This window comes from Dreissena polymorpha, chromosome 8, assembly GCF_020536995.1.
Source record: "Dreissena polymorpha isolate Duluth1 chromosome 8, UMN_Dpol_1.0, whole genome shotgun sequence".
Taxonomy (NCBI): Eukaryota; Metazoa; Mollusca; class Bivalvia; order Myida; family Dreissenidae; genus Dreissena; species Dreissena polymorpha.
Window position 1 is genome coordinate 50,202,012 of NC_068362.1, and position 24,553 is coordinate 50,226,564.

Genomic DNA, 24,553 nt, shown 5'->3' on the forward strand with positions numbered 1-24,553 from the left:
GACAATTAATTTTAATAAAGATATAAAAATTTATAAGGGAACGAGACCATGTATATCTTAACAAGGCTGTACACACTGTTACAGAATTTATCACAATTTAGAATGATACAAAATGGATACATGCTTTTTAATTTGTGTTTAATGGTATTTTAAAATGTAAATTTAAGCATGAATGCTGAATATTTTTAATTACACATTTGAACCAACTTTAAGTATGGACCAAAGAGCACAGAAAATATAAAATTAAATAAAATTGTAATACTTTGATCCCCCCAAAAAACAGTCACAAATTTTATAATTTATAAAGTTTAAATCTTCAAATTGAGGAAAATCAGCATTAAATGCATTTTTTTCTAATATTTTATTATATCAAAAATATCTTTCTTTGAAAACACTTTTTTTTAATAGTAAAAAATACTTTACATTATTTTAATATGTTTTTGATGTATATAAATGTATTTGCAATTATTTGCTTTAAACAAGATATTTATATTTGGAATGTTTGGACAAGCATTGTTGACTCTTGTATTTTTATAGGTAATTCTTTGTTTCTTTGATATTGAGATAAGATATATAATCCCTCTGTTATCAATATGACCCCTGGTGATCAACCTCATTATTATCTCAGGGGTCATAAATAATGAAAGGGGCCACACTTCAGGAGTGTGGCACCAGCCAGGAAGAGGGCCATAAAATCCCTGATATCCCCACCCTGTGTATGAACAGTTTATTAGGGGCCATGGTATAATTTGTCTTTGATATTTCTGACCTTCACCAATGTTTGTTTTTTACAAGAGATTTAGGGTCATAAATTGTTTAAAACCCAATCAAATTTAATTTAACATTCAGGAAAGCAAATTGGCTGGAAACTGGTATAAAGTACAAACTTTTGCATGCTTTCAGAACAGAAAGCTAATTAGAGGCCTGAGATCATTGCTAGTAAAGACTTGTGTTGTATACAGATAATTAAGTGCTTAATATTTTTATTGGAGAAACATTGCACACAACCTTGAATAGTTTGTTAAATTCAGGGCTTGATGATAACCTTTGGAGATTTCTGAAGTCTATTAAGACTGGACAGTACACAATTTGCAAGATTCTGTGAAAGGTGTTGGTCAGATATTTTCATCTTGTGTAAAAGCCATCATTGAAAACGTTCGATTATAATTTCATTCTTGAGAGAAATAAGACTGCCCAATAACATTTCATTTAATTACGGGAACAACGCGTAAAAGCAGACCTTTTCTTGTGACTTTTAAAAGGTGTTTCAACAACAACTGTGTTGTTTGTTTACTCAGTGTAAATATTTTGCTGCCAAAATAATACAAGATTACTATCACCATTTTATAATTATTTCATTAATGTGTGTGAAGTGACAGACAAATATTTGACATTATTTTCTGTGCGCTTGGTGAACTCCTTTGAAAAGTACAACCATGGTTCTGTGGAGAAGTTCAGCTGAAATCATTCGGATCTTTGTAAGCAACCAAAGACGTAAGTGCACACTTGGACTCTTGTTGTTGTGTCTTATCCCTTTACCACATATATATTCATATTTTGACGCATTTGTAGTCCCTTATAAAGTTAAATTTGATATAAGACCTCTCTTACTAGAGTCAAGTTTTAAAGGCTTCATTTCCAATCCTTTAAGATACTGATGAGCAGCAAACAGTATAAAACCTGATGAACAGACTGGGAGTTACTTAAGTTATTTAACCCTTTGCATGCTGTGAAATTTGTCGTCTGCTAAAATGTCGTCTGCTGGATTTCTAAAATTAGCATTTTCTTCAATTTTTTTTCAAAGAATACTATCAGAATAGCAAACAGTTTGGATCCAGATGAGACGCCACGTTCTGTGGCATCTCATTTGGATCCAAACTGTTTGCAAAGGCCTTCAAAATGTATCCAGCACTGAAAGAGTTAAGATGATGTTTTGAATAATGCATTGTTGCTGGCAGCTTTGTAGTGTTCTCTTTGTATATAAATTTGGGGCCTCTTATATTGGCTGGTGCACCTTTTCCTTTTACCTCAGTTGACAAATTTAATCGGTTGTTGAACTCCATACCTCATAAGTAGGGAATTAAGAGATTTTAAGAAGAAAGATGGTGTTATGCTTATAGAAGCACCCTTGATGAAAACTAGGCATAATAAGGTGACCGACTTACTTTTGTTAGTTATTTTTTAGTCAAAAAAGAATGACATGGCTACTCAATAGCAAGATTTGCATTCCTACTGTTAGAAAGAGTGTTGTTTAGGATATACATCTGATACAATTGTTCGACTTAGATTAACTGATCTAGCTGTTAGCTTCTTAAAGGGTTAAACAGGTTAATCCCGTGTATCAGAATAAATTGAAGGATTAAGTTTCCATAGTTTTGTATTCCAAATGTAGCCAGAAATGGAGTTGTTTGCTAGATTTCAAGATCACTGCACAGTTATGTGTATATTGTTTATACATTGTACACACAACATTGATAATTAGTACCGGTACATAAGCTTGGAGTAGATGTTTCTTGGCATAACATTGTGGCTAGCAGTCACATTTGACAAACTGTGATTACCAAGTCATTAAATTTAGACAAAGAAATACTAAGAGTTTGTCTGCCAAGAATATTTTATTACTATTTTTTCAATAAAAGTGTAGTATTTTTTTCAATAAAAGTGTATCCCAATTGACATTTCCTTTAACAATTCAGTTATCACAGAACTTGTCACATAACTGTGTGTATCAAATTGTTTACATTATTGATATATTAAAAAAGAGCACTGTTTTCCTTCGTGAAACTGAATGAACAATTAAATAATTAACTGAAAAATATTTTTTTTTAAAGTGCATGATTTTCAAGCTATGAGATTTTGTTATGGGCCGATGAAATGACTTGTCCGGAATTGTTCAGTCTATAAAGGATAAAATCGTTAGCATAAAATATGTGTTGGACTGAGGAACAATAAACCAGCCTAGTTACCCTTTTTGAATATTGAACTGCAACTGTTTTATGGAAAATACATTTATCTTGAGTAAAAGGCATGTTGTGCCTGAACTGAGTCAAATGCCTATCAGATGCCTTTTAGCCCAGGACAGAAGTTGTGAAATATTAAGTTTTGACAGTGATGACTGTACATCAGATATAACTCTAGACATTTATTTCTCACTGGTCCCTCGTTGAGACAGACTGAGTGGACAGGGGCCAGCCCTTCAATGGTTCTGTGACTGGAGATGGTGCCAGATAACTTGGTCACAAGGCTCTGCAGCTCTGGGGGCCAGGCCTAGAATGAAGGTGGGAGGGGGGGGGGGGGGCTCAGGTAGCTTGTTAGCAGTTTGTCTGGTGCATGCTAACATGTGGCATACTGCAGCTGTGCTGTACTGTCAGGCAGGCTATACCATGCCCTGTGATTGCGCAATACCCCTGCTGGCACTGATGCAATGGCCTACTCAGCTTCTTTTAATTTAGAACCAAACTGTGGGTACTGGTGTTGGGGTGAGACAGTTGTTGTCATTACTTGGGCAGATCTATCATCATTCACCTGTTATGGCAGGACTGCCACTTCCATTCATTAAGCACACAGACTGACATTGCTGGCTGTCACAAGTCGCTAACATATACTCTCAGTGTTCCTTTCTGTCGTTGAAGGCATCAAGAGGTGTTGCTGCAGCTATTAATCTAGTATATAAGCCCACTTTGGTGACACAACCGCCAAAATTCCAACTAATAGTCTGTTAAGAATATACTGCATAAAATAACTGACACTGTTTAAATTGTCATTATGTCCGCTTTTTTATTCAACATTAGTTTGATATGTTTTAAACATTTATCATGTTAATTTTACTATTTTTAGGTTCTTAATGATTTTATGTTGGTGATATTCATAACAAAAGTCAATGTTGAAACAACCCCATTTAAGTTTTGTAATTATATCCCCTCAAATCTAATTTAAACCTTTGATGATATGAAATTATACTGCTACTAAAAGAATTATTATGATTCTTTTATTTTTCAACTATAAATCATGTCAGTCTTCAAATTTTACATTTTATTACTATCGTGTCATAGGAGACATACATGAATGACCATAATAAATATAAGATTTTAGACAGTTAACTTTATAACAGTTAGTCCCAAGTGGTGAGCTCCATTATTAATCGTATTGCCCGATCAGTATTTCTGACAGGAACAAATATAGATGATAATGGTGATAGTTTCAAATCTATGCCCATCTAATGGAGAAAAGGCTTGATGTAAGTTAATTAATTTTTATTCAATCATGATTATCTAATAAAAAAATATTACAATTATTATTTGAAGGAAAATCTAGTTAAAATACTTATTATGGGTAATATTGATATAGATGAAGTATACTAGAATTTATTGTTTTCTAGTTTGAAAAGAAGTAAACATGTCATTTATTTCTTAATCATGACTGACAAGCAAAAAATGAAATGAATGAAGTAAAGTGCAAATTTTGAAAATTTTCTTCACAAAGATAAACTCAGGGGGCTTCACTGTCATTTAATAGAATCTATGATCTTGAAACAATAGTTTCATGGGCAGGTGTGATTAATATTTTGCATTAATTAAGAAGAATCTCAAGTCTGTCTCAGAGTCTTTATCAGTGGTGTCCATCCTCCCTGCATCTGTCAGCACAAATTGGACAAGTTGTGTGACTGGTCATCCCACAGCCAACACGGCCTGGGGTAGGGGGTATGGTCCAATGTTCATACTTATCTCATACTTGAGACTTCAAGCTATCAATAGTGATGGATGGTCCATCACCCATCACTGCCACTTGTGACTGACTCTGTCAACACAGTTACTGTTGTTAAATTGTTTTCTTTCTAGCACATGTTCCCTTTGTCATTTTCAAACAAAAAGATGTTACTTTTGGTAGAGTTAAAAATTTGGGGTGTGTGATATTAAAATGAAAAGACTCCTAACTTAGGTGCAGCCCTTGTATGATTTGTCAAATCTGTCCCCTATTTTAATTTTCTATCGACATAATTATGTAAATTTAATTGTTTCATTAAGTATGTTCATATTTTTTAGTAGTTAAAAAAATGTACACTGTAAACGGTTACTGCAACATCTAATACTTAGTAGCCAATAAACTTTAAATGTTGTAATCTGTCCATAAAACTTGCAACAATCTTCAAGCTCTACCTATTTGCATAATGAACAGTGGTGCCAGACATTTGCTCTGCAATTATTTTGTCTCTGTGGTCACTTTATGAATGAACATTTTTAACATGCAGGTGTGTAATGTGCTTAATTCAGCACTCTTGAAAAGTTTAGGGGCCATAAAAGGGGTCCACTTGGGTTCAGGAAGAGGAACAGATATGGTCACAGTTCTGTGTCAAAACTCATAAAAACACAATGTTATTACTTCCTAGTGTTTACCTGAATCAACTGGCAACATCAAACTGCTCTATTGATAATTTGGTAATAGAGACAGTTAGGTGATTTTACCATTTGCTTCAAGATCAAAAATGAAATAATTATCCTGTTAAAGTAATAAAATCAAAACAAAGGGCAGTTTAATAGTGGTTTTCTGCACAATTACTGACTTAACATGTTCTGGTCAACATGGGCTGACAGTTTATTGCATTAATGGACATTATATGGGATCAGTGTTGTTTAATGTTACATGTTTTATTGCTGCTCTTTTGTTATTAGTCATGACCAGACTCAGTCCTGAAGCTTTTATGCACATCAAACCATGGATAATGCAGTGTCAGAAATTATAAGATTAAAAATTTTACCATATTTTGAATCCTTAAAAATACCTATGTCTTTGTATTGTTATGTTTTTGTTATGTTGTTTATTTGCTAATTGGTAACAAAATGAGTTTTTACAAGAAATTATAGCTATGACAGGGATTTCAATATATATTGAAAATCAGAAGTCAAATGACCCCAATGCTTAAAATGTTCTGAGATCAGATCCAATTTTCTAGTGGTGAATATACTCAAGTCATGAGTTATTTTGTCTTTGCATGTTTGTTAATCCTTTCAGTGCGGGAACCGAATTTTGAAGGCCTTTGCAAACAGTTTGGATCCAGATGAGACGCCACAGAATGTGGCGTCTCATCAGGATCCAAACTGTTTGCTATTCTGATAGTATTCTTTGAAAAAATATCGAAGAAACTGCTAATTTTAAAAATTCAGCAGACGACAAATTTCCCAGCATGCAAAGGGTTAAATACTCTTAATATGTTGTTCTGTATCATAACTTAAATGTTTACCACTTAGATACCTATTTTTACGCATTTGTAGTCCCTAAGAAAGTTACATTTAATTTCAGACCTTTCTTACTAAATTGAAGTTTTAAAGGCTTCATTTCCAGCCCATAGATACTAATGAGCAGCAAACAGCATAAACCTGAACAGACTGCGAGTTACTCGCAGGCTGTTCTTGTTTCATGCTGTTTGCACAAAGCCATGTTCACTTTGCCTCTGAGTGGGGCAGGGTTTAAATGATGCATCGCAGATACCTTGAAAGAGTCCAAAGTGAGAAATTTAGCAAAACGCTGGCATTCAAATGCATAATCATTCTTCAAATGAAATTCATTTATCATAATGTGACAATAATAGAAACAATGAAAGTAATAATGATAAAATTATTTTTAATTACATTATTGAACAAAAACACGATTATTTTCTAATTAGAATATGCAACAATTAATTGTTAGTTTCATGATGTTATTTGAGAAACACATTTTTTTCCAGAATAAACGATTAAAGTTTCACATAAAATTGTATGGGAAATCCTAAAATGATCCACAATTTTCACATAACATTTACTCATTTGAAGATTAGCCTGTCAAGGGTCCCTATTTTCAAATGAAAGGAAATGAATCTTGAAACTGTCATGGCCTTAATGAAAATTCCTATCAAATTGTGATATATATAAGGCTTTCAATTTCCTCCATTTACACCCTCTCAGCAGGGCATCCTAACTTCAGTAGGCAAATGGCCCCAAATTAATTTACCCCCTGTATTTAATAGACTGCTACCTTCCGAACCTGGGTGGACAATTTAGTGCTAACTCTCCCCCAGTGGTTCACAGTTTATTTAACATTTTATAGGCATGAATAAATAATGCCATTGTTACGTTTTTCCACCATTGTACTTTTTTCATTGGCAGCCCTGTTCAAAACTGAGCAAATAAAAAATTGAAAGGGATTGTAAATCCCTTAAGCTGCAAAATATTGGCTTGTTTGTTTTTCTTGAAATTGGTCCATTGTTGTTCAATATTATCAATTTTGCCTTTGCAATCTCATACTAAGAAAACAGAGCCCTAGGATATTTAAACTAAACTCTTTTCCCAACACATTATCTCTTTGGCCCCTTTATTGATTACTTCCCATTGTAGCCAGCAATTGGTTTAACCAGATAGGGATCAGATAAGGGGCCAGTATAGCTAGGGGTTGCAGCCATTCATTCTCCATTTACAACTACAGTCTAGAGCGAGTCAGTAAGATCTGTGATACAGTGGAAAGATTGTGAAGTGCATTGGTGATATCATATGTTGATAACTTTATGGAGAGAATTATCTACTAAAACTTAAGAATTATTTTGTAAGTGTAATTAACTGATAAAAAGTTTTATTGTGGTCATTTGGGTAAACTTCCTGAGGTGTGAAGCAATAATAGCTATCTTGTTTTCTGCTGTCTGGCATGGTATTAAAGAGTGCAACAGACTGATGAAGTCTTCAGTAAACTTTCAAACCTCCGACAGACAGTGAACATTTGAGAATTGAAGAGTGTGTGATAATATTGAAGGACCTTTTATAAGTAGAAACCATAAAATACACAACTAACACATACAAAAGATATTTGTTGATGTATGATAATTAGTTTAAAAAATAAATACATAAAGAACAGTGTACTATGGTGATGCTCTTTGGGTTTAATGGTGTTACTTTAATTGAGTGTTGGTTGTGTTAAAAATGGTTGTATGGAGTGACCAGGATACGGCCTTTCTTCAAACCATCTCTACAGGTATGCCATTAAGACTTGCATGTATTGATGATTATCAAATATAGTTGTATTTATGTTCTTGAATATTATTACTGGACATTGAATATTTATCGTAAATTCTGCAATGAAGTGCTTGAATGATGTTTGTCTTTTAGGAATTTTTGTTTTAAATAATTGTTCCAAAAATTATTGAGCAATAAACAAACTGAAAATGCACACTCTCTCTTGGAATAATTATAAACAAATTCATATGATAATTTGCAGAATTTTATTGCTAATTATAATTAAAAGTATGGTTGATCTCAAAACAACAAGTATAATTATTTTACAAACTTATTCTTCAAATTTAATTAATCTTTATAAATGTTATATAGTTTTGAGATGAACAATGTATTTTAATAAAGATTATGAAGTAACTAAATAATCAGATTATTTTTTTTTGTTATAAATGGAGAGTTTTAAATTAAATTGTGTGTTCAATTAAAGGGATTTTTACATTGAGGTGCAATATTCTGCAGTGTAGATCTGTTGTTAGAGGAGACCTGATAAGCCCCATTGAGGCTTTGGAAACACATGGCACCATATCAGGTGTGACAAAGTGGTCTAACTAGGTACTTGTAGAGTCTGTGACTGCATGAAAGTCACACCTGCATGAGATGTGTGCTGTACTTGATGTAGATAACAGATAAGGCAGGGGATGAGTCTGGTTGGGTTTCTGGTGTCTGAAGTGGGCTAGTTTCCTGATGGTGCTGATACCTGGTCCATGCTCACTTAAGATGTATTCTGCTGTGATCCCTGGGTGCACTTGGCCTCAGTGTCTGTACTGAAGTGGGAAACCCAGATCTGGCGTCTGGCAGGGTGTGAGCATCTTGTCTTGCATGGGTTTCTGCTGTCTGAGGCATGAGTGGGATAGTTTGCTTTAAAATTACTTCAGTATTAGAGTCTAATAGTTATTTTGAAAATTGTTTATTCTTTTAATTTAAAAAATCATTCAATAATAAATCAAAAAATAGGTTTTAAGATTGAAATTTGTATAACTAATATACTGAAAGAGAAAAAGAAAGTATACTTCTTTAATTTATATTTGGATAAAATGTTGGATTTACTTTAATTAGTTGGATTTCAAATGCTTCCATTAATTATATGTTGGAATTTGAGTTTTATAAATACCATTCTTTATTATATACTTCATGCTTATCTATCCAGAAGGTAAATATTAGTGAAATAAAACTGGCCCCCACCCTGACATTTTCGGCACATTAAAGCTACCTAATTAGACCCTTTTCTCACGAAAGTGGTAGCTACAAAGTTTGGGGGCTTGTTCGGGTTTGCATTCAGCCGTGTCAGCATCTTTTAGTTAATGTCAAATGGGTTTGATGGTGAAAAAGATATGGGCTTGATCTATTGAGTGATATAGTCCAACTTTCAGTATCTGTATACAATATTGGCCCATACAACATACAGATATTCTATTTCGCACACGATTTAGGAGCATTAAAAGTCAAGTGAGAGAATATCAATTTTATCAGTGATGTTTGATGTGAACTTTTTTTATTACCCTTTGCATTAGATTTCATGGGCTTGTCCATTAAATAAAAAAAATGTCTTCTTTAATATTCCTGCCATCATTTTGGATATGAAACATTTGGATTTCATCAAATAATTTATCATCTCTGACAGTTAAAAAAATATTGCCAATTTACAATTCAGGCCTGGTTTTGAGCCTTGATCTGCTATCAAAGCAAACGTGCATCTCTAATTGGATTTTCGGGGCTAGTTTTCTGGCTATCAGTTTCCATCCCTTGCAGTTTGTTGGTCAGTTAAAGGTCATAATTTATGGCTGCTCATTTTGGAGGGGCTATGGTTTGGGTTTGACTGGGGCTTTATTAGTGGGAGCATTGATGGAGTGGAAAAGATTGTGTGAAGAGTAATGTTGATAGATCACGTCAGGTCAGTCCTGGGCATTATGGTTATATTAAAAAGATTCCTTGCTTGAGATGGTCACACCTTGGAAATACAAACCATAGAACACCAAATATTTAATCTTTTAAGAAGATAATAGGATTAAGCCCTCTTCAGTGCATTTTGAGAAAGAGAAAATAAAAATTTGTTCAAATTGTTTGTATGCTTTTGAAAAAGGGGTTAGACCATATTGCAACTCTTCAGTGCATTTTGAGAAAGAGAAAATAAAAATTTGTTCACATTGTTTGTATGCTTTTAAAAAGGGGTTTGACCATATTGTAAACTAAATTTTTGAATGAAATCATTAAAAAATAATCTTAGTGTATGCTACTGTTAAAAAAATTGGATACTTCAAAGTAATTTTCCTAAACAACCTGAATGTCAGATGTTTTTAACTTTTATAATGACTGACAATCACACCAGCAGTCAGCATTTTGTGATAAATTGGTCTCCAGAGACTGGAAGGCCAACTAGGTCATCATATTTTAGTCCTCTTATGTCCCCAGGGTCTTCTTCATTATCTCTTGACTATGGAGCCCAGTTCTCTTGCCGAGAGGTTAAAAGGGTGGTTCTCTAGGCTAGATTGGGTATTGTGCATCATTCTGTAGACACAGGCAGTGTCCAATTGGATCCCTTTATGGGTCAGGCTTTGTATCAACTGCAACAGATGCTGACTGGTAATTGAATATCCCAGAAATTATTGTACTTAATTGTTGTTTTCGTCTTCTTCTCTTTACATGATCATAAAACCCAACATACAATTCAAGTGTCATTCAAAATTTAAAAAAAATATGAATGAAAAATCATGTGTATCAAATGCATTTTTTTGAAACACTGGAAATGAGACTGTTGTGGTAAATTTAATGACAGGTGTGGGTTATTCAATATTACTTGCCAGTTTGCACAGATATCATAGTAAAGTTAATTTAATCATGTGTAATAATGACCACAAAAAGAATCCTTTAATGAGTCAGACCTCACACCTGAGGCCCCTTTACAAACTCTGGGTCAGCACATTTAAAACCTAATTACCAGCTGTGTGACATGATAGGTGGGTGTAATGTTACCCAACCATTTGTCCAAACTATGTAGGGCTTCTTGGCACAAGAAAAGGATTCGCCAAGTGAAAAACACCTTGGAACAAATTATGACATTAGAGGTCTGCCAGCTTAGGCTACCTCCACGTTATTTGTGTTATAAACTGGTAAGTAGGTGTTCATAAAACATTTATCATGGTTAGAGTTTATCATCACTTGACATTGAAGCTTTGTTTACCTTATCATCTCCCACCACTTAAGCTGATTGGACTAAAGGGATTTCATACCCCCTGGCCAGGGTATCCTTCTTTCTATGTTTGATATCAGCTTAGCACCTGCTTTGAATTTGAATAACACACCAGTTGACACCTTCACTAAAGGTTTCTGATGATGTAAATGCTGTATTGTTTTGTTGATAAAAGACACACTCTTTTACTTGTCAGGCTTCTACTTAACACAAGTGTTTCAATTATATGAAGTGATAAATCTGTTTTAATTTGAACAATACAATTGGAAAATAAATAAGATTATAAAAATCTTATCATTATTATGTTTAATTGTTAATTAATTTAAACTGTTTCCTTAACCAAGGGGTATAAACATTTTTATTTTTAGAAATCATACTAAAATCTAGGAAAGAAAATGGATGTAGTTAAATATATTGATCTCTGATAAATGAGGAAACAATTTATTATTCAGTTCTAGCAGATACAAAACAATAGATGAACAGTTATCAAAAGTGTGCATCTCTAAATTATCATCTAAACATCTGCATAAGTACAAAGTTGCCCTAACTGTGCAGCAATTTAGATGGCAACAGATAATAAGTTGATTCATCTTTAGGTCAATCTCCATATACATCTGGCCCTGTCTCAACTGCCCCCAAAGGGTTTGCTTGCTCCTTAAGACTGTCTCAATAGGCCCAGGGATTGTTCAGATTCTTATCTGTTATATTTTTCAGTGTACATAAATATGTATAAAAACATGCCTTATTTGGATAAAAGCTTAGCAAAAAAATTTATCAGTGACCAAAATACACTGTCAGGATCAAATCATATCCAAACTGTTAGCTATTCTGATAGTATTCTTTGGAGAAAAAAAAGCGAAGAAAATGGTAATTTTAGAAATTCAGCATATGACACTTAAGCAGACGACATATTTCCCTGCATGCAAAGTGTTTGAGTATCGAAGAATGTTCATGTCTGCTAGAGAGGCCACTTACATCCTTTCAACAAGATTTAACACTTTGCATGCTGGGAAATTTGTCGGCTGCTTAAATGTCGTCTGCAGAATATATAAAATTAGCATTTTCTTCGATTTTTTTTCAAAGAATACTATCAGAATAGCAAACAGTTTGGATCCTGATGAGACGCCACGTTCTGTGGCGTCTCATCTGGATCCAGACTGTTTCTAAGGCCTTCAAAATTCGGTTCCAGCACTGAAAGAATTAACAGCCTATGACACTAAGTAAAGATTAGTTTTTTTCTATGCCCATTACTCCATTCTTCAGTTGAAATCTTTAAAGCAGTTTTGAATGGACCGTCCAGCTGACAGCTTCATTGAAAAGAACAACTGCTGGGCAGTTAACTTTCTGTAGCCCTTTCCCATCATAAATCTCTCAAACAGAATGAACCTTGAAAAGAAATCTTCCTGAAAATTGAGTAATTTATTTAGGCAAATGTTCACAATGAGCTAATTTACTGGTGATTACTAAATCTGACATTGTGTTGATAATGGGCCTAGGAACAAAAAAGTGTCAGAGCTGATGTTCTTTATTTGTAACAAAGTAACCATTTTTCAGTTTCACATTCCGCCCATTGATGCTAAGTTGTAAACTGTTAAAAAAATAGATTTGAAGTTGACTTTTTCCCATACTTAGCAATTTTTTGAGGGCATACATTAGGGATAAAAATTATAAATTCAATCATATTTAACTTATTACCTTGATATCCTGTCTGTAATTAAAGCCTGCATATCTCCCTTTGGCAATGTCCTGGTACTGTTGGTTATCATTTAAAAAGTGACAATCCCCCACCCACCCATGAAGTGTGGCTATTGTTTCTAAATCTGACAGACTTCCACAGGGCAATTGAAACAATGGTTGTTGTTCACAGGTTTCAATTTTAGTCTTTAGATGGATATCCTGTTTTAAATGCCTTGATTGCTATTTTGTGTTTCATTTTATTACATTGTAAATAAAAAATGTGCTTAAAGTTTTATAAATGTTGAACTAGTTAGAAATGTTTACTTTTGAATCTGAAAATCCTGTTACTGAAATAGACTGAATTGAAATTAATAACACTATGGTATATAACACTTAATAGTTTAAGTGTGTAAGTGTTGTGTAAGTGTTGTTTTTTGTTTGTTGTTTTTATCCTGACAATGCATCTCCAAAGGCATTCATATTTTACGCCTAGACCAGTGTTACTGTAAATTTTATTGATGCTTCAAATAACATGAAGTTATTTTCAAATAATGATATTCATCAGAAAAAAATGTTAAATTACTTAATAGTGCTTGTATAAAAGTTTCACGTAGAGTGAGAAGTTTGAATTAGGGTGAAAGATTTGAGCTTCTTGCCTTGCTGAAGGACACACTTCTGGGTAATTATAAGGACCTTAATTGACACCATTGTCTTCTTAATTGATGTTTGACTGCTTCTTTTGTTTGGCTTAATTGACAGCCATGAGATTGTGATTTGAGTTTAATTGAATGTTTAGTGAATGATGTATAAATACTAGTATTTTGTTGAAGACCTCACTTCAGTTGTGAAGCTTGTACATTGTGCATTTGCAAAATAATTATAAGTTAATGTGAATATTCATAAAGCCCAAAAGGAACTACAAATTATTGTGGAGTGTGTATGATTGAACTTGAGTGAACATTAAGTGAACTGTGCTGTTGTTTGTGTGTGATTGAAATTGAGTGAATATTGAGATTCATTGAGTGAACTGTTCATTTAGTAGCTTTTTTGAATAATTGGGGTGCAAAAACTTGAGTGACCTTGCTTATGAGTGAGTGACTGTCAGAAACTGATAAAAAAAATCAGTCACTATGGTTGGAACACCAAAGCATAACGTTGCTGTAGATAGTGCTCATGTATTTGCAAAGAAAATGAAGTATACGTCAAGGAAGGCTTATGCACTTAGTGGAAATCTGAAGACATTGTCTTTATGTAAGTCTGATATTAAAGCAAACATATATTTTTATCCTCATAAAAAGTTGCGTACTACTTTAAGGAACTACAAATTTGTGAAAGTCAACTAAAATTACTTACTGTAAATACAAGTAAGAAATCTTGTAATTTTTTTTAAAGTTGTTTATATTTTGGTCATTTCAGCTAATTGTGACGATTAACATAAGTAAGGACTCTTCTTGTAATTATATAATTGAAGATGGACCGTGTCAATTCACACTGTAAGGAAAACTGGATTCTATACTTTTGATGTTCTTAGTTATCAATAGATCATTAATTAACAAAGGCAGAAAAAAACAATAACCTAATAAAAAGCTATTGATTTTTATGGAAGTAATTATCATTTTAATAAGGGCCAGAAGCACCTGTGGTGGAATATGTGTTTACAAATGTGCAAACTTGTAATATTGAAGTGAACACTTCTTGCATGAAGTAACACCAATCTAAAAAGTCAATAAGGACCAATCAGTGAGGGTGTGTGATGTCACAGTAGGGCTGGGGTAGTTAGCCCCTCCCCACTAACACATCTGTTAACTCGGTCCCATCAGCATCCATAGATAACCAATCTGCTATCAGACCTTTTGTCTTTTATCTCCACATGACTTCTGGTGTGTTTGCCTATAACTGTTTTGCACAACAATCAGATCAATAGGCCACAGTGTGATCAGCAGTCACAGTGTTAGGAGCTTGCACAGGCTTGCATGGGCTTTAATGTTAATACTTGTGTTTGGTGGTTTAAATCTGTGAACAACTGTTTTCATGGCAGATTAATGGCATGCCTTTAAAAAGAAGCTGATGTCAGTCACATGTCAAAAGTGCTTGAAACTAAACTGTGAATTGTCTGAAATTTATACTGAGATAATATATGCTTGCTTCATTCTACTTGCAAAATTCAAACCATGAAGAGTTATACATTCCATCACGAGATGGACATACATATCGTACATATGTGTTCTTTAAAATACATAAGAAGAATAAAAATAAGAGGTATACAAAAACTAAAACAAAAATAAGTGTTAGAATGTAATGTTATATGTATATATATATATATGATATCAAATATAAACATAGACTATATTTTTTAAACGGCAAGAACTAACATCGGAGGCATCCTTGAATCAAGGAAAGTAATAAATAATGCCATCGTGCCATACTCTAAAGTAACAAGTTTATAAATAGGAGTATAGTGTGATAGCAAAAAGCAACTTTAACACAGTTGTTTCCCTATAAAGTAAATTGTGTTTTAATCAATTTTTTATTCTTTGTCCAGCCAATGACATGTCTGGCGGGTGTGACAGTCGTCGTGGGGGACAGACTGATGCAGAGAAGAACGTGAACCGCCTCAGGAATGTGATGCCAGAGAAGCTGGCAACCTTCTGCAAGATGCACCTGTCCTTCCTGCTCGAACTGGATGGTTCCAAGCTTGAGGAAATCTTCATGGAGCAGGGGACCACCGACTGTAATTCAAACAAGAGGAAGCCGTCGACACCATTCTCCAAGAAAAAAGGTAATTATTAGTTATATGAATGGACTTATCTAAATAAAAACCGAATAACTAGCTCAAAGCAAATAAATATTTATGAAGACATGTACCTTAAAATGAGGACAAGGGAAAGATTCAAAGGAAATTAATCAAATACTGAAATTAATTAAATATCTTTTATGCATAAGATGTATGAGTGAGTAAAAAGGGTTTTGTATTAATTACCTGATGAAAATGTTGTATTAATAAATACTTGCAAATGTGGACTGATAGTGTGTTTGATGTTGTTGCTGTAATGTTAAATGATCTGAATCTATTTATGCCAACTGTTTACTGTTTTACTTAGATATTTAAATTCTACCTTTGATGGAACATTTTAAGGCAGTAAAGTAAACAATGGATGTCCACTTACATTTCATCCTATTATCTTTGCCACTGAAATCCCTTGTAATCTTCTTTTCAAAGTTGCATAATTTAAATGACTAAGGACCATCCTGGATTAAGTTTATCAGCCTGTTATATGGACTGACCATCTTTGTAAGTGATAATGTCTCTGACAACATAAGAACAGACTGTAATCACCAACCATCCCCTGAATGGTGCCCTGACACCTCTGAAGAGACTGAGTTGATTCAACTGGCCCCATTGCGCAATATTTATTATCTCTTATTTAACAATGTGTGAGTTGATGACCATTAAGTAATCTAAGTTAAACACATAAACGTCAGGTTGGATTTCAGCTGGAATTTGAAAATAAACAAACCTAGCTTCAGATCATGTTGGTATCAAAGACCCCTTATTTGTGAGCTATCTTGATTGTTTATCTCCACTGTCCACTTTATTGGTGTTGGAAATTTAATTTAGCTTTGGAGAGTTACAAGAGACAAAATTTTATTGAGCGCCAGTCATTTAAATATTCCATCTAGCATCCAGATGTGATACTTTAATGGCTACTTTGCATGCACTAAATAAATTTGAAATCCCCAATTTGCAATTAATTGTGTAATCATTGTGTCAGTACAGAATAATGATCAATTTGATCTCATTTTTAAACTGAATTAGTCAAACTTTACCCTCCTGTTTTTATTTCTGTCCTATCCAATGTCAAAAGGAAAGCATATTCAATATTAATCCGCCCCTCCCTCCCTCCAAGTCTTAAATCACCCCGAAGGTCAGTTGGTTTGGCTGGTCCATATGCTGCACTTTGTGTTGTGAACTTTCAGCTGTCCATGTAATATCATAATACACTAAAGAAAGCCATTTAATTTATGTGAACAGTGCTAAAAGTTTCATTTGCAAATAATCCATGTCCTTGACTCTTCATCATAGATCGTGCAGTGTCCAGCCCAGCCCCTCTCTCCAAGGATTTATCGAACGCCATGAGCCGTCTGATCAGCTTCCTTCAGCAGCCAGACTGCCTACGCACTGAGGGACTGTTCCGAAAGACAGGTAACGTCTCACGCCAGCGACTCCTGCGTGAGTGGATCGCCCAGGGAGCGGATGACCTCCACCTCGGGGATGGCACGTTCTCACCCCATGACGTTGCCACTGTCCTCAAGCAGTTACTCAGTGAGATGCCAGAACCCCTTCTTACACAGAAACACTACGAGGCGCATATGCAGATCTCAGGTAGGTTTCATGTGATGGTGACTGATTCATTGAACATATTGAGTAAACAAACATCACGAAATTTATTAAAATTGATGCACACAAATTCTGTTGTATTCCTCTGCTGATGATTTTTTTTCTAAACTTCAAATATTTTTTATTTGAGATATTTAACGAGAGCCTGTTACTTGTTATCAGTCCCCACTCTTTTATTCACGAGTATATCTGATTGATAAAAAAAATATTCCCGATAGAAATAAAAACTTACAACAAATAATTACTTGCAACTGTATAATTTATACCTTACACTTCATAACCATACACTGTTGTAAATGTTTTTCCAGAAATGAGCCGTAATTGCCTGTCAGATCGAGAGAAGAAGCGGGCCCATGAAAAGCAAGTGAAGGCCTTACAGCTCCTAGTTCAGCTCTTACCCCGCGAGAACGCCGCCCTGCTGGAGTCTCTTCTTGACCTCCTGAACCGAGCGGCCAAGGTCGTGGAAAACAAGATGTCTGCCGGCTCTCTTGGAGTTGTCTTTGCCCCGAGTCTGATCTGCTCTCGAAAGATGGTGCCAGAGGCGATGCAAGCCGTGGCGGCGACACTGAGCAAGGCCGTGGCGATGATGATCGAGAATTTCGCCGTGATGTTTGCTGTGCCGAGGGAATTGGCTGCAGACGTGGCTAACTTCTGGCGTGAGATGGAGGATCCAAACCTTGACGTGTTTGATGGAGGGAAGAGTTGCGAGGATGTGACAAACATTAGGAAAGCCAAGGTAGGCATCAATTTTTATCTCTTAAAATGATGCTAATGTAGGTTTGACTTTAAACTTATTTTTATTTAGTTAAACAAAGTCCTTCTTAATATTAAAAATGTATTGGTTTAGTGAACCAACATACCTGTATAACATTAATTTTGAGATGTAATATTATATTGACTCACTTCAAAATGACAGTATTGAAAAATTATGCACATGAACAGTTACTGGATATTTAATACTTGTTAAAAATAAAAGCTTATACAATTAATTGTCTTCTTGCAGTATGGCAGTTCCAGCGCTGTGAATACGGTACTCACGTTCGCTGAGCGCAAGTCCCCAGAGGAGTTTGACTGCTCCCAGGACACCCAGGTGGCGCTGGCGCAGCTCTACGCCCACGTCCAGTCCATGCCCGAGTCTGCAAAGAAGAAGAAGTTGCTCAAACAGTTTAACCGCGCTGGCAACATGCACAACCATACCCCGAAGAAGGGAAAGCACTCTCGCAGCAGGACGTTTGGGGAGTCCATCAAGGTATATATTGGGAGTCTGGTTCTGTTGCATTTATTGTTTTTTATACTTGTGTATATATTTATTGTGTACTGTAGGAAACACAAAATGTTTACATCAAATTATAAACAAGGTAGTTTTTCAAATGTCAGTTCTCAATTAGAACTTAAACATACTTCACTAAAGCTTAATTATTAATGCTAAAATCATTTCAATAATTTTATATGTAACTTAATGACCTTTAAACTTGGATGTTAAAAACATTGGCTTCAGTTGTTCTTTTCCCAATTTCTTAAATGCTTTAATTTTGCTTATTATTTGCATTCAATTTTTAACAAGTTTTTCCTCTCCACCTTCCAGAAGCATTTCTCGATGCTGAGTAAGACGAGTAAGTCTCACGAGATCTGTGACTCCAAGAGTGGGGACGAGTTACGCTTGAACCTTACCAAGGCAATCTCCATCGATGAAACTGTGGCCAATATCACGTACACCATGACCCCAGACAACAAGCTCAACCCTATGCTGGTAAGAAGCTGAAATTGTAGTGATATATTCATTGTGTAATATTTTAAAATAATTGCTAAAATTAACCCAGTTTCAAAGTATATTGACAATTGGCTCTAACTTTTTCCTTAGGTTCAAAGTTTCATGTTCACACACACATAATAATGTTTTAATAAAATCACTGGGGCATTTAAATGCCAAAATTCATGAAATATTATAATATTTGAAATCTGTGAAAGTCTTACAATTATCTTAATATTCTAAAGTTTTGTCAAATAAACGTATTTGGTTGACAACCTTTGCTTTTCTTCAACCGCTATTATCAATATTCTCCGTATTACAGAGACACAGTCCAGCGGTGCATGTTGTTGACCTTGGAGCCTCCCCATGTAACGTTAAGCCAAGAAAGCGCCTCAGCGACGAGAACATGGACCCCCAGGTGGGAGCTGCCAAGTCCCTGTACCGTCCACCCACACCGTGCAAGACCCTGTTCCCAAACACACCTCTATCTGTGGCCCGTCCTGTTGCAATGGTTTCCCCAATCACCAAGACCTCAGAGGGAGCAGTTCCTGAGGTCACCAAGAAGGCAATGTTGGCCCCGTTGACTCCATGCAATCGGCTTCCGATGATGGTCATCACGCCAAGCAAGTCCTACATTGAAAGTGTCTTGTAAGGGCCACGATGATTTTGAAAACCTTGAGCGGGTCTAAACTTAAAAAATCATTATCTGTGATGTCGTTATAAATAAAGTGCAAATATACACTGCAAGTGTGTTGTGAAGGTCAGTGTCTGGAATAGACACTGCCAGGAAAACTTACTCATTTACTCAACCAATGTGCTTAGGCTGACATTTATTTGATGTTTTGTTGAAGGGATGGACATCTTGCGTGAATTATAAAACAGTGCTGTTGACTTCAACGTCATGTTACCTGATGAAGAGTGTTTATTGGATTGCTTTAGTTGTGTTGTTGTGCTCACCACTGTTGTGTTCAAGTGTTCACCACTGTTGTGTTCAAGTGTTCAGAAGTTATCTATGTATCAGAACACTGCCATGTCATTTTAAAGACTTCCATGCTATAAGCATGAAGTTTTTTAATTTTACAAAGTTTAAAAATTAATTACTTTTATAATTCACTGTCATGTAGCTTCATCTATTGTACCATATTTATCTTTTACTCTACATTCCCTTCTCCTATTTGTCTATGTTATTCTTTGTTGTCGACCTATTTCTTACTTTCCTCTATTCAACTTTGTTGCTACATGCCTGTATAACATTTTGTGTTCTGTATATATTTATATTTCTTAATTTTAACTTGCGCGTTTGTAGAATATTGTTATTGGATTTGTGTTATAGTGCTATTGAGTGAATTGCAATTACATTGTTCTATTTGTGTTAAAGAGTTTGTACATATGTAAAAACTCATAAATGGATACATCACCAAATCTAGAGTATAAAATACAGATATTAAAAGTATAAAAATATATATAAGTTTATTGTTATTATTTTCTGTTGATATTACTTTGACTTTCAAGAACGCTGTTTAACTTTCTTTGACTTGGATATAAAATGTGTTGCATACAAAGTGGTTCACAGTGTTGGCAAAAGTTTATTTCTTTTGGAGCTGTCAGTATCCCATTATTTAGTAATTTTATTAGCTTGGCGTTTTCGGAGAAAACCTGAGGTATTGTCATAGCCAGCTCGTTGTGTAGTCCACTGTCCGATGTCCAGTCGTGCTAAAACCTTGGCTCTAAAATCAAAGTGCTTCCACCTACAACTTTGAAACTTCATATAAGATGCACCTTGATGAGTTCTACACGCCACACCCATTTTGGGGTTAAAGGTCAAGGTCACTGTGATCTCTTAAAAAAAAATAATCTGACAAGCTTTCATTTATTAACCAGGTTTTCCGAAGGAAAAATTAACCAGGTTTTCCAAAGGAAAAAACTGGTTATTAGATTGGTGAATGCGGGTGGGCTGGCTGGCGGGCTGGCTGGCGGGCGGGCGGAACAAGCTTGTCCGGGCCATAACTATGTCGTTCATTGTCAGATTTTAAAATCATTTGGCACATTTGTTCATCATCATTGGACGGTGTGTCGCGCGAAATAATTACGTCGATATCTCCGAGGTCAAGGTCACACTTTGAGTTCAAAGGTCAAAAATGGCCATAAATGAGCTTGTCCTGGCCATAACTATGTCATTCATTGTGAGATTTTAAAATCATTTGGCACATTTGTTCACCATCATGGGATGGTGTGTTGCACGAAAGAATCACGTCAATATCTCCAATGTCAAGGTCGCCACGACTAAAAATAGATTTTTTTTTAAACAAACTTACAAAGGGGGTTTATTTTGTTTGTTCATTTCAAAAGTTCAGTTTGAGTTTTCTCCCTTTATCAGATTTTTTTTTCACAATGAAAACCTGGTTTTGTGAAATTTTGTCCCTTGTTCAAAACTGCACCCCTAGCCGAGCGTGGCACCCATTATGCGGTGCTCTTGTTATTCTTCCAAGTCAAGAGGCCTGTTGAAATATTGGATGACATGTCTAGGGGTAATACCAAGGACAAATGGGTGCAAAGATGGCCTTTAGGAATATAACAAAAATGTAGCTCAAAATATGCCTCTGAATCTGGATACTCTTGTCTCGTGCTATGGTTGCAGTTTTGTACCCATTTAGTGCACAGAGCGGCACAAAAGGTCTTATTTCAACGACTTGATTTCTTAAAACTTTAACGGGGAAAATATTCGACTTTGATGCAACACACTTATTGTGCATACAGTGAAATAAGCTGACAAAGGAAAGAACGTACCTATGTTTGTATACTTTCAAATATACAGTGATATGAAACTTGAGTTGCTATATTGAAATTGTTTAAGCATTTATATAACTGCATTAAGTTACCTGAGGAGAATCGGCTGTTTCTATTGGAAAACACCGGTAATAGCTTTTAGGCAATATCTATAGGTATTTTACCCAGTATAAAAGTCAAGGCATTTATTTAGCAAATGACAGTGCAACAGAAATAGACTTATTTGTAAAGCAACAATGTTAAAGTTAGTTATTATAATTTCATTTATACAAAACAAACAAAATGAACATAAACCATTTCATGTGTTTGCAATGATGTTACTTATTACAAGGTTTAATCTGATAAAATTGTTAAACTTGGACAACCTTATCTATCAGTAAGGTTCTTAATTGTTAAACAGGTTGAGCTCATTGGATTTGAATATATTGAAGGATTTTGTTTCCATAGAAATGGTAATGAATATAAAGCCATAAATGGCGTTGTTTGCTATAATTTTCAGTTACATGTTCAGTTATGTGTATACAGTTTATTCTGCTATCGAACAACAATGAAGATAATATGTTAAGTACAGGAGTTCAGAGTAGACGTTTGACATAACAATGTTTTAAGGGTATGCCAAACAAAGATATCATGTTTTTAATTGTAACAAACAAACGATTTGGAGTTCAGATTACAGCCAAATTTCAACTAATGAAATCGGTTCTATTTTTGTGAAGCAAATTGTGTTCTAATAGACAAAGAGTTATAATTTATTATTAAAAAATCAAGTATGTGAAGTTTGTAACAAAATAAATATTTTGATTCACTGAAATTCATTAATAATCCCATGTTCATCTTGTATTTTCACAGTTTCATTTGTTTAAACATGTATTTATAAAACTTAAACTATTTCTTTTAAAATAAAGAAAACAAATAAAGAACAATCGTCCTTGGGCTGTTGCAGGTTTACTTGATGATAATTGAGACAGAGACATACATTTTGAGTATTGGATTGAAACAATTGTATGATAATCAGATATTAATTGAGAAATTGGAACCTTCTTTTGAAACTTTCTTGAATAATAGTGGGGGGGGTGCAGGGGGCAGCTCTTCTGCAGCTGATTGCTGGCCCTAGGTCTTCACTGTCAGTAGACGGTGCAAGATTGCATTCAGTCGGTTACACAGCTCAGCAACACTGGTGAGCTACATGGGCAAGCATGATGGGGTGGGGACGTGGGTAGCTTGTTAGCAGTTTGTCTGTGCATGCTAACATGTGGCATACTGCAGCTGTGCTGTACGGTCAGGCAGGCCTAACCATGCCCTGTGATTGCGCAATACCCTTGCTGGCACTGATGCAATGCCCCACCTCAGCTGCTTCTAATTTCGGTCCAAACTATGAGTTCCTGTGATTATTTAGTCAGTTGTTATCATTGTTCCACATTTCTATCATCACCCACCTGTAATTGTATTATTGCCTCGCATTTCTTCTGCTGACTGAAATTGCTGGATGTCTCGAGTAGTTCTGACTACAGCATGTCATTCTTCTGTATTTGGAGGTGTCAAGGGTGTTGCATTAGAACAGAACATAACATTAACCAAAATTCAGTGCATACAAGTGTCATTTATTGGTATTTAAACTTTAAATGCATCCAAATGTGGAATAATTATACTGAAATATTTTCAGCACTATTTTGAGCCCAGGCATGTTTTGGTGGTGATACCTTTAAATAATTGAAACATTTATTTGTAATGAAATCTGTACTCATATGAAGTTTTTTTTACTTTTATTATTATTTATAATGTTTTGTTTTGAACTTTTATAATATTGATATTAAGAATCAAATAATAATAATAAATTAATAATAATAATAATCAATATTATTATTGTTATTTAACCCATTTATGCCTAGAGTCTAGAAAAAAGGCCTTGGCAAACAGCGCAGATCCAGATGAGATGCCTCATGATGCAGCGTCTCATCACGGTCTGCGCTGTTTGCTTAAAGGAATTTCTGTAAGAAATATTCTTAAGATAGAAATAAATATCCTAGACTTCCCTAATTTTGGAAATAGATTGATCCAATTTAGAAGGATGGGAGAATCCACTAGGCATAAATGGGTTAATTATTATTTTTATTAGACCTTTTTAAAACTATAAATCAGGTCAGTGTCAAAATGATCACTTATGGTGTAACATGAGACAGATGTAAATTAATGCCATAGTAAATTTAATGTTCAAGACCTGACATATTGGAAATATTGACAATTAACTTTCAAATCGTCAGTGAACAGACAGTAGATGTTTGATAAATATTGTACCCTGGTCATTATTTTTGACAGTATTAATACTATAGATGATGATGGTGCTATGTCCAATCTATGCCCATCTGGCAGGAAAAGCATAATGACATGTCACGCACATTAAGTAATTTTAACTGTTTGAATCCTCAGTGCTGTTGAACTCTTTACAAACTCTGGATAATCGGCTGAATTATTATTATCTTATAAATTAACATCCGTGCATTTATTACAAAAAGGAAATTCTTATTTAGGATTGCGCTGGAATGTACAGTATGGATCACTGACGGGTTTATATGAACAACCCATGTAAACTTTACTCTTTTTGTGCAAGATCAGTTCATCGGTACACATAAATAAATCCTTTTCATAAATTATACCACAACTTTTTTTGTAAAAGGTGTTTAAGTCCACAAATATTTTTTTTAATTATAGCTGCAATGTCT

General features: G+C 34.7%; 1 protein-coding gene across 3 annotated transcripts in view; it reads left to right on the forward strand.

The window, feature by feature from the left end:
- Positions 1-20,505, forward strand: part of LOC127843188 (rho GTPase-activating protein 19-like) — a 53,093-nt gene extending 32,588 nt beyond the window's left edge. The window contains exons 1-7 of one of the 3 annotated variants that reach the window (XM_052373049.1): positions 7,469-7,995; positions 15,440-15,676; positions 16,982-17,281; positions 17,605-18,032; positions 18,300-18,545; positions 18,882-19,046; positions 19,369-20,505. In XM_052373049.1, the coding sequence (XP_052229009.1) occupies positions 7,944-7,995; positions 15,440-15,676; positions 16,982-17,281; positions 17,605-18,032; positions 18,300-18,545; positions 18,882-19,046; positions 19,369-19,698 (1,758 nt within the window). In that variant the 5' untranslated portion in view covers positions 7,469-7,943 and the 3' untranslated portion in view covers positions 19,699-20,505. Of the gene's footprint in view, positions 1-7,468; positions 7,996-15,439; positions 15,677-16,981; positions 17,282-17,604; positions 18,033-18,299; positions 18,546-18,881; positions 19,047-19,368 lie in introns of those variants that run through there. The other 2 variants (XM_052373052.1, XM_052373051.1) reach the window with 2 other exon arrangements.
- The last annotated feature ends 4,048 nt before the right edge of the window (positions 20,506-24,553 follow it).